Source organism: Perna viridis, chromosome 9 (assembly GCF_037379345.1).
Source record: "Perna viridis isolate PV_CMFRI_1.1 ecotype Kerala chromosome 9, ASM3737934v1, whole genome shotgun sequence".
Taxonomy (NCBI): domain Eukaryota; kingdom Metazoa; phylum Mollusca; class Bivalvia; order Mytilida; family Mytilidae; genus Perna; species Perna viridis.
Genome location: NC_142453.1, coordinates 38,611,759 through 38,622,457, shown reverse-complemented (window position 1 = coordinate 38,622,457; position 10,699 = coordinate 38,611,759). Strand labels below are relative to the sequence as shown.

The window sequence follows — 10,699 nt, the reverse complement described above, 5'->3', positions numbered from 1 at the left end:
CTCAAAGAGAACCAACCAATCAGAAAGCTTGTTACAAACCAAATTAAATTATAGAAGTATAAACTTGTAGTTTTCCTCAGTATATTACTTTATTCTAAACAAGATAATCAAGCAACAGAATAAACATGGTAAATAGTACCCCAACAAAAAAATCTCAAGTATACCCAGCTACATTTCTAAATAATGGTAATGCTAAAAAAAAGGTAAAATATGGAATTATAATGAAATAAATATTAAAAAAAATGGAATGTACATAGTTAATACTCTTGGTTATAAGTAATGCCTCCTTTTCAAAGCTAATGAGGTAAAATTTCTGAAGTAAAAATATCAATAATGGCTTAAATATAGAACATCAATATACTTAAAATTATACAGTAACGTAAATTTGTCATGGTGTATATTTATAATACTGCCATAAATTGCGGTTAAAATTACTATATTTTCTGTGAAAAATACAGTGAAAGAACTATTGTTCGTGGGGTACCAATTTTTGCGGTTTTTGTGGAAAGGCCAATTAACAAAATTTGGTTCCAATCAAAAAGAAGATTTCCATTGATGTGTGTACTGAAAACTTAAAAACCACTATTTCAAGAATCCACAAACTTGTGTTTCTTATCTAATCCACAAAAATTGGTATCCACGAATTAAAGTACTTTCACAGCTATTGAATATTTACATAAAAAATTTGCTTTCATGTAAAAATCTCCCACACGAGATAGTGTTAATGTAGAATAATCTTGTCACCTACATGAGATAGTGTCATAAGGGGATAATCTCCTACATGAACTGTTTGGAAGGTTAACAGATATTGGCAATGTCAGCAATTCAGTTTCCATGCAAAAGTAATATATTCAAGGTCTCCCCATTTTCCAAAGCTTCAACTTTCCTGAATCAAAGTTAGTTGCCATGTAGTAAAGAAAATGGACAATTTAAACTAGAGGCTCTTGAAAAGCCTGAATCACTCACCTGGCAAATCATGCCAGGATTTGTGGCTAAAATGAATAAAATCAAAGTCAATTGAAACAACAAACGTCCTAAAATTTTACATGTAAAAATGAAAACTGCATGTAAAATATATAAGCACCAGACAACATAAGTGTGTAACAATTTAAACATATAGAAATCATAACATAATAAAATGTAAAATAATGTACTCTATTTTCTTCTTTTTCATTCCATTCTTTTTTGAGTTAAGAGATGATTCAATAAAAGACAATAAATGTGCAGACTAACAATTTTTAACTATTTAAACAAGACAAGAATAGCTACATGTATATTGCTAATTGTCAATAAATAACAGTAATCAATATATACAAATGAAAACAAACCTTATGGTGTGTTATTTTGGCAGGTTAAAATTTGGTGAAATGAGGCAAAAAAAATAATAAAATAAGAAAAATTTTGCCTATTCTAGTATTGGTAGCTGTTAAGTGGTTTATTAATCTCTGAGTAAATGTTTTGCAACATATAAATTTATATTTTTAGCGTACTGCTTAAAGATGGCAAAAATAACATCTAGTAAATATTACCCGCTTTAAGATACAATAATATCTTGCTTTAACATTGTTTAATTCATTGCTTTTATTTCTATTTTTATTATTTTAAAATGGTAAACAATAATGTTATCAATATGTAATAGCTAGACTTAAGTAGTTCATACTCCCTGACCCACATATTTGGCCTTTAAAAACCATAACTTTGAACTTATAATTGAAAAACCATTAAAATTATGAATAGAGGCTTCCTATCAAGTGGTTGAGAAGGGGCCATTTTCAAGATATTTACAATCTGAGTTGGCCATTTTTTAAGAAACCATATACTTTTCTCTTAGATGAAGGGCCATTTCAAGCCAAAAAGGGCAAATTGCTGATGGCCCTTGTCTTCCCTACCCCTGCCTTCCATGAATAAATTAAAAACTGTTTTTGCGTTTTTGCACAGCACATTGACAGAGAGGCTGAGGTACACTATAATATGTCACAAGTTATAAAGATACCATGACCAAATATTCTTGCAGAGATACTACCATTCAGATATGTCACTAAATGGAAACTTGCCAGTATCATGTATGGTAAATGTAAATTTGAATTGAATATAGGAATTTCCAAATAGTCATCAACATGAGGTTCATTTTTTTGTTAATTTCATGTAAAATTTTGACAAAAATACTCAAATAATAGCCTTAAAACATTTTCAAAATCTCTGGAATTGCACCTATAACATATTCTATTACAAATTTGATTTTTGCTCAATATTGTATTTAACAACAAAGATTTGTTTAGAACACACTGTATAAAGAGTATTTAATATTTGTTATCTTAAATCATATTAAACTATTTTCAGATAAACTCGAGGCTCACAAGAGCCTGAATCGCTCACCTGGTTAACCATTTGCTTATTTGAACTTGAGGAATGAGACAGGCTAAGTTAAAATCAACTATAATTATTCATAGCATTTTTATGACCTGAACCAGAATTTTGCTAAAGGCAACAATTTTTGAATTTTTTTCAAAAACCTGTCTTATGACTCCTAAGTTCCATTTTTAGTATAGGCAGCCATACCTATTCACAGATTAAAAATCACAACATTCATTTTGAGCACAACACACTTAAGAACTATTATGCTTATTTTCATTCAATGATCTTAAATGGTTTTGGAGAAGAAGATTTTCAAAGTTGTACATGTGAAAAAAAAGAAACAACAAAAAACCTGTTTCAGGGGTCGTAACTCCTACATTAGTCAATGAATGGTTTTGAAAATTTCGGCATAGGTCTTTCCCATGATGCTTAACAATTTTACCCCATGCCAGAATTTGCTAAAGGCAACGGTTTTTGAGTTATTTGCAAAAAACTGCCATCTAACCCCTATGTTCTATTTTCAGTAATGGCAGAAATGTTTTTTCATAAATCAACAATCCCGTATGTCAATTTGTGTGGGATACCCTAAGGCAAATATATGCCAACTTTCATTGAATTCTGTGCAATGGATTTTGAGAAGATTTTCAAAGTTGCACGTGCATAAAATGCAAAAAAAAAACTGTTTCAGCAGCCGTAATTCCTACAACAGTTGACCAATCGTTTTGAAAATTTGGGCATAGTTCCATCTCATGATGCTGAACAATATTACCCTATGCCAGAAATTTGCTAAAGCAATGGTTTTTGAGTTATTTGCAAAAAACTGACCCCTATGTTCTATTTTTAGTAACAGTGGCCATGTTTTTCTTGGATCAAAAATCCCAACGGTCATTTTGTGCAGAACACCATAAGAAACAATCATGCCACGTTTAAAACCTGTCAGTCCAGTAGTTTCAGAGAAGATTTTTTTTAAAATTTGTCCACGACAACAAAGTTGACGACGACGGACGCCAAGTGATGGCATAAGCTGACTTGGCCTTCAGCCGGGTGAGCTAAAACAAACAACAACAAAAAACACATAAGAAGCATGTTTCTTTCCACAAACAGATTTTTCCTCTCCTTTCGATTTAGTGCTTCAATGGTTGATGAAAGTAACCACAAGATTGTAGTGAACAAAAACACACATATTATATATGTGTTAGGTTTCACTAAATTTGAATAAATGACAGTCTTCAGAAGGAAAACAAGCTTTCATCTCCTCATGCCAACGATCATTTGTTTCCAGTTTTGTTTCATTTGGTCAAGCGGTTTCCGAGAAAAAGATTTTTACATGTTTTTCTCATAGGGTCCAATGTTAAAGTAAGATCCTCGGTGGCGGCCATTTTGAATTTCCGATTGGCACCAAAATCACAAACTTACATCCCTTCATAAAAGTGAACATTTGTTTCAAGTTTTGTTTAATTTGGTCAAGCGGTTTCCGAGAAGAAGATTTTTACATGTTTTTCCCTAGGGTCCAATGTTAAACTAAGATCCTCGGTGGCGGCCATCTTGAATTTCTGATCGCCACCAAAATCACAAACTTTCATCCCCTCATATCAGTGAACATTTAATAGTGTCAAGTTTTGTTTAATTTGGTCAAGTGGTTTCCGAGAAGAAGATGTTTACATGTTTTTCCCATAGGGTCCAATGTTAAACTAAGATCCTCGGTGGCGGCCATTTTGAATTTCCGATTGGCACCAAAATCACAAACTTTCATTCGCTCATATCAGTGAACATTTGTGTCAAGTTTTGTTTAATTTGGTCAAGTGGTTTCCGAGAAGAAGATTTTTACATGTTTCTCCCATAGGGTCCAATGTTAAACTAAGATCCTCGGTGGCGGCCATCTTGAATTTCCGATCGGCACCAAAATCACAAACTTTCATCCCCTCATACCAGTGAACATTTGTGTCAAGTTTGGTTTTATTTGGCCCTGTGGTTTCAGAGAAGAAGATTGAAATGTAAAAGTTTACGGACGGACGACGGACGCCAAGTGATGGCAAAAGCTCACATGGCCTTTGGCCAGGTGAGCTAAAAAGTATACATTTTGAAATGACATTACAAAATGAAAAAAAAATAAAAATAAAATAAAATAAATAATAAGTAGAATTAAAATGAACATGCAAATGGATTTCAATGTAAATAAGTTGTAAAACATAAACCTTCATAAAAATGTATAAACTATACAGGTACATGTATGAAACAGCTATTAATATTATCTAGAAAATCATCCACAGTATTGAGTAACAGAACAACAACAAATTTTATGATTTCCAAACGATTAAGGAATTATAAGTACCAATAAATTAAACTGGTTTAATGAGAAATTATCAAAATCAATTTTAGATAAAAGATGTTTGGTTTTATGTAAAATACCATAGGGTACCTATTTATTATACTTCCAAAGGAAGAGCATGAAACAATGAACCAGTTCATTGCATCCCTGTCTCTATTCTCTTTATCTTATAAACCAGTCTAACCCAGGGGCACTCATAAATGAAGCACCATTATGATTCAAAGGGAGGTAGATTAATTACAGGTATTTAAAATGGACCATTTCCAATTTCAAAACAAATCTCTACTAGACTAAAAAGTAATTTACATAGCTCTATAGATAAACATCTGCCCTAAATTATTCCAATGTGCCCTATTAAACTACCACAAAACACCTGTGTGATATTTTGGACACTGCCTTTTAAGTTTAAATAGCTGTCAATTATGATGGCCTTAAACCTCAATCTCACTGGTGGATGGCAAATTTACTGTCATAATCATTGACAGCTATTCCAAAGGATTATCCAGGAAATGTGTGGTAGTTAAGTAGGACACGTTGGTATAATGTAGGCATATTTTGATCTAAAAAGCTACCGTTACTTAAATTACTTACTAGTCTACCTAAATTTGTATTGAAATTGGAACTGGTCTATTTCAACTAGCTGTAAATAACTGAACAATTCACAAAAAGCAATCATTGGCCAACTATTCTTATTTGTAATTACAATGTATGTCATCTGTAATCTGTATTGAGAACTGCTTTGTTGTCCCTTTTGTATCGCCATTTCAATAAAATAAAAACAAAAAAAATATTTACCTTCCTTATCATTGTAGACTAAAAGGTATGAACATATCTTCCTTTTGAGATTTCTCAGGAAATGAAACAAGTTGAAAAATGAACAGATAAATTACCTATTAACTGAGAAATTAAGTATGAATTGCAAATAGCATTAAAGCATAAATAAAATCAGGATACATGTATTGCAATGTGAAACATCATCAACATCAGATACTTCTATAACTTCCATTTTCCTGTCTGCTCATATATGAAATTCCATCCTCTCTTTGTCATAAACTTGTATCCAGCTTTCATTAAATAGAGATTTGTTTCATGAATTGATTCTTCTCTTTCGTGCAGACCCTCATAGATAATGTAACCTGGTCTAAATCCCTTCTCTATAAACTGGTGGAGAATCTGTAAAATAGTTCAGATGGATGTACATCCAAAATGGTTTGCAGGATGAAGATCTTGCCTCATTGGGTCAAACTAATCATTTATTGCTCATTCTGAAGACAATTATTCAATAAGATCCTAATGAATGACCATATGATATTAAAGGGAGTGCTTGAAAGATGTCTATATTAATAAATTATTTATTTTGGATATACATCTTCTAAAATTTTACAATTAAGGATTGACTGTTATATTTTTTCGGTCCGTGAAGAAATAACCTCAATCAAGTGATGCACACTAAATAACCTGCATATCAGAATGTGCACCACAGGCATTGAGGTTATTTCAAAAAGACGGGGAAAAAGAAATAACAGTCATTCCTTATAATTCAATTTTAGTATCAAAATTTTAAGTAATTAATCAGTAACAAAGATTGATGATGTCACAGTCACATGACAAAATTTGGTCTAGATGAGATGATGGACAAAATTTTTTATCCCATCAGAAAACATGTCAGAACTAAAATTAAATTATTGCCATTTACCTTCTTAAGTTCAAAATCTTATTTTGCATATTTTTGTAACATTTGTATTATACCCTCGATCTTTAAAGCGGATGGTATATAGTGATCTGGATGTTTGTCCGCTGGTCAGTTGTGTATTTGATCCTTTAATATTTTTGTGTTTATTTGTAATTATTTGACTGTAAAATGGGTATTGATTTTGGACATTTCTGTCAACCATTTAAGAAAAGCTTATAATTTGTCTTTCAGGATGGTGCAGGCCAATCTTTGCACTATCTCTCTTTTAATAATGGTTTCTCAGACTCAACTATGACTTACATTACTTCCAGTTCCTTCTGCATCAATGGAAAGAACACCAAAAAACTTAGGGACATCATATTTCTGTACAAAGGTGGCCACTGTCATGCATTGGACAGTCCTCATATGTTTCCTCTCTCCATCATAATCTATATCACTCAAAATGTGTGACTCCATCTCAGCAAGGTCAGAGGTTATGACTAATTTAACAGCACCATCAACACTACCCAATACACTCTCTTCAAACATCACATACTGTTTGTTGTCATTATACACATTGGTGTACCTAAAAAAAAAAATGTCACAAGTTCCGTCATCCAAAAAAAAGATGAAAAAAATGTAAGTGCAGTATATGCTTATATCATCTCTTTCCGGGTTGGTCAAAGTTCTATTACACAGTCAAGAAAACAATAGAGTGCTTCTTTTATGACAAACTTTAAACTTGAAACATTTTTTTATGTGGTACATAGCGTAAACTTTACAGTGGCAGTTCCAGGGGAAGGATCGGGGATCAGAACCAAGCCCCCTTTGGTTGAAAAAATTTGTTCATTTCTGGCAAAATATAGGGAAAATTAATAAATAGTATTAAATAACTTGGACCCCTTTTCTAAATCTCTGGATCTGCCCCGATTTAGGAAGGTTATATCATTATATTTAAATCAAAAGTTTGAGATATATTAAATGGAGAGAAATTATCAGAAGATAGTTTGAGTAAAACATACATAAATGACATACATGTAACATATCATAAGTTTTCACTTTATGAAAAAAAATCATAGTACTTTTTCATATTAAAAAAATATAAGAATCAGGAATATTCAATACATGTAACTATAAATGCAAGCTACATGTACATGCATTAATTATTACATGCATTATTAATAAAATGCATATACATGTACAGTGAATCCTGTCTAAACCAAACCCTGAATTAACTAGTGTAAATTTGACACCTTTTTAAATTCTGTTTCATTTTTGAGGTATTTTAAATCTGAGTTAACCATAAACCTGTCTAAACCAAATCCTGAACTACACTGGAATCCTGTCTAAACCAAACTCTGAATTAACTATTAATCTTTGTAAAATTGACACTTTTAAAAAAAAGTGTTTTATTTTAGATGTGTTTTAAACTTGGGTAAACCATTAACCTGTCTAAACCAAAGCCTGAATTAAATAAAAATCTTTGTAAATTTGAAACTTTTTTTTATTTTGAGGTGTTTTAAACCTGGGTTAACCAGAATTCAGTCTAAACTAAGCAAATACTAGAGACTGTTCGGTTAAAAAGGTTTCATTCTACATTATTATCCAACAAACCTTGACAAGTGATACCTTGCCAGATTTATCTGTTCGGACTGGGGTTCCACAAGTATCGCATTCCAGCCATGTTGTATGAAATTAAACGAATTACTGGATAAAAATCCATCATTGGCACCGATATCAATCACAAGTTTGGAATATGGGAAGAATTTCCTTGACAGTATTCTTCTGTACAGAAATAAAAATTCCCCAGAATGGGATACATCGAGTCTGAATGTCACTAGAGAATCATTTTTCATACTTTCTGGATTAGCTATATACACCCTCTCCAATGTGTTCTGGAGTAAAGAGGACAATCCACCATACTTGGCTGAGAATATTACATCTTTTGAAAATTTGTTTGAGGTAAATTTCTCCACAAAATCTCTGCCATTTGGATTGTATATTGGAAGAAAGTAATTCTTGTACTTAAAAAAGGAATATATCACAATGCTGTGGAAAAGAAAAATTTCTAAAAAGAATAGTCCTATGACAATCCAGCATAATATTTTAGAAGATTTGCACAAAGTACGAATGTAGACTTTGATCAATTTCAACATGTTAGTGCTGTTTTTCATTATCCAGATAAGTATGACAGATGTATTTCCATTTTAATATTTCTCCAATTAGTAAGGTCTATTGTTATAAATCTAAGACTTGTATTTCTTGAACAAGCTCATTGATGGATGGAACTACAATGAAATAAGTAAATTAATTGTTAATACAAGTAAGACATTAGGGTTATTCTCTAAGCAAGTTGATTTGATACTGAATGTCATCTTTCAAAATATCTGGAAAGGTTCTCAGTGACAGTAGAGCAAAGAGTTCACAACACAGAATGTGAATGTAATTTCCTCTGCAGACCAAAACAAACATCTATCGGCTTTCCTGACATACTACAAATCACCAAGTTTTTATAAGCCCTGTTACATAAGTCTAGGTTACATCAACAGTTATGATACTATTTATTCAAAATAGATTCATAATCTGTGTGAAATATACAGGATCGAGTTTTCAAAAAATACACTGTATTTTAGTAGTATCATATTTAACAAAATAATACCTGAAGGCTAACTAATGTCAGAAAATCAGAAAGGTCCTATCAGTGAGTGAAATGTTCATAAAACTGGATGAACCAAAGTTTGCACAAAAATGAAATTTGTATAAAAATATAAATCAGATTTTGACCAAAATTTATGCATTTAATGTACTAATTGCATTGCCTGAACCGTAGTGTGCTTGCTTCAAGGGTAGGAGGTTGCAAGTTCTATTTGTCAAGTCTTACCAAACTCCAGCAATGCTAGATGTTGTCTAAATTATGAATAGGTTAAAACAATACAAGAGCAGATCCAGAGATTATGAAAGGGAAGTTCCAGAGAGAATCCAAAAAGACAGATACAGGTATTTGTCATTTCATATCAGTATATTTTTACACAAATAGATTTGTTTTTTTTTAACACTAAATTCAACACTATAAAAAAGAAATTTTCATGCTTTTGAACGGTAGCTTAGAACCCATGATCCTAGAGAAACCACAAAATCATGTGATGAGACTTCTATAATATAATAAGTACACCTCCATGTCCATGGATTATGTATTGCTTTTTTGGTGGTCTATAGATCTTCAAATCTTACATATTTCTAGGAAAGGTTTCTGCAGATGGTTAAGTTTTATCTAGTCATGTATCTGTTCCTATTATTACATGCATATGTATGTCTAGTTTTACTGAGTCTATTTCTTACTTTTCAACAGTCATATTGATTGATTGATTGTTGGGTTTTAACGCCAGAGCAGCAATATTTCTACGATGAACATGAAATGGATGATAAAATGAACATGGAATGATAATGAAATGAAATATGGGATGGGACACAAGAATGAAAGAGTCGACAAATTTTGAATGACACTGGAAATAGGGAGAGGTGGGTAGGGTCGGGCAATTCAGCCTGCTGTGACGGAGCCAAATGGTTCCTACTCTGGCAGAATACCACAAAAGGGTTCTTTAACATGAAAGGAACGTGACACTTTTTCCAACACATTGCACCACTATGGTTTGCGGTCAGGTTTTCTGTATTAAGGCCTGACGACCCCAGCATGGAACATGCCGGGGTTACTCCATTCCACCACCTAAGGCACACAATCCATTTGCTCTGTGGGCAGAGCGCCACAGCCCTGGCCAGCGTTCTGAGTACTACTTCGTTGCCTTTTACAACATGCTTAGTGCTGCTGCGGGCATATTCTTTTGACACCTGGATCCGCACGGGGCTCAACAGTCTTAGGAATTTTTTATACTAATATACTAATACTAATATTCTTTATTGGCACAAACACAATTACAATGATTGGCAAAGGCCCATATAATTAATATATAATTATAAAAGAGTTTATCTTTATGTGAGCTTTGAAATTGTTTAATTCATATTTAGGGAATGGAGAGCAAGTATTTGTGTAAATATTTTTCTTCTATTGAATTCGGAGTAGTTTATTTACCAGGTACATTTTTTCTCCCTTCTTTTCACGGTCTCTCAGTGTCTTTCTCTTCATTTTGGTATTCAGATTACCCGCCAACATTTAGTCGTTTATAGTAAAGGTACTTTTTACTTTTCATATTTCATCATTTACTTCATGTACGATATAGTTTTTTATTTAATTTATGATGTATTTGATGTATTTAATGTTAATTTAGCCTGTATTGCGCTAAAATGCTTAATACAGTACCTTCATTATCGATTAAACATTTTACTAC

General features: G+C 32.2%; 1 protein-coding gene across 2 annotated transcripts; it reads right to left on the bottom strand.

Moving 5' to 3' along the window:
- Positions 1 to 70: 70 nt before the first annotated feature.
- LOC148608401 (uncharacterized) lies at positions 71 to 10,621 on the bottom strand. 2 transcript variants are annotated; one of them, XM_088545484.1, is made up of 4 exons: positions 10,444 to 10,621; positions 7,971 to 8,644; positions 6,678 to 6,942; positions 71 to 5,857 (listed from the first exon to the last, which is right to left on the bottom strand). In XM_088545484.1, the coding sequence occupies exons 2-4, from the start codon at positions 8,528 to 8,530 to the stop codon at positions 5,678 to 5,680; spliced, it is 1,005 nt and encodes a 334-aa protein (XP_088401610.1). In that variant the 5' UTR covers positions 8,531 to 8,644; positions 10,444 to 10,621; the 3' UTR covers positions 71 to 5,677. The 2 variants fall into 2 exon arrangements, with proteins under 2 accessions (XP_088401610.1, XP_088401611.1); XM_088545485.1 differs by having other exon boundaries at positions 7,986 to 8,644.
- Between the last annotated feature and the right edge of the window lie 78 nt (positions 10,622 to 10,699).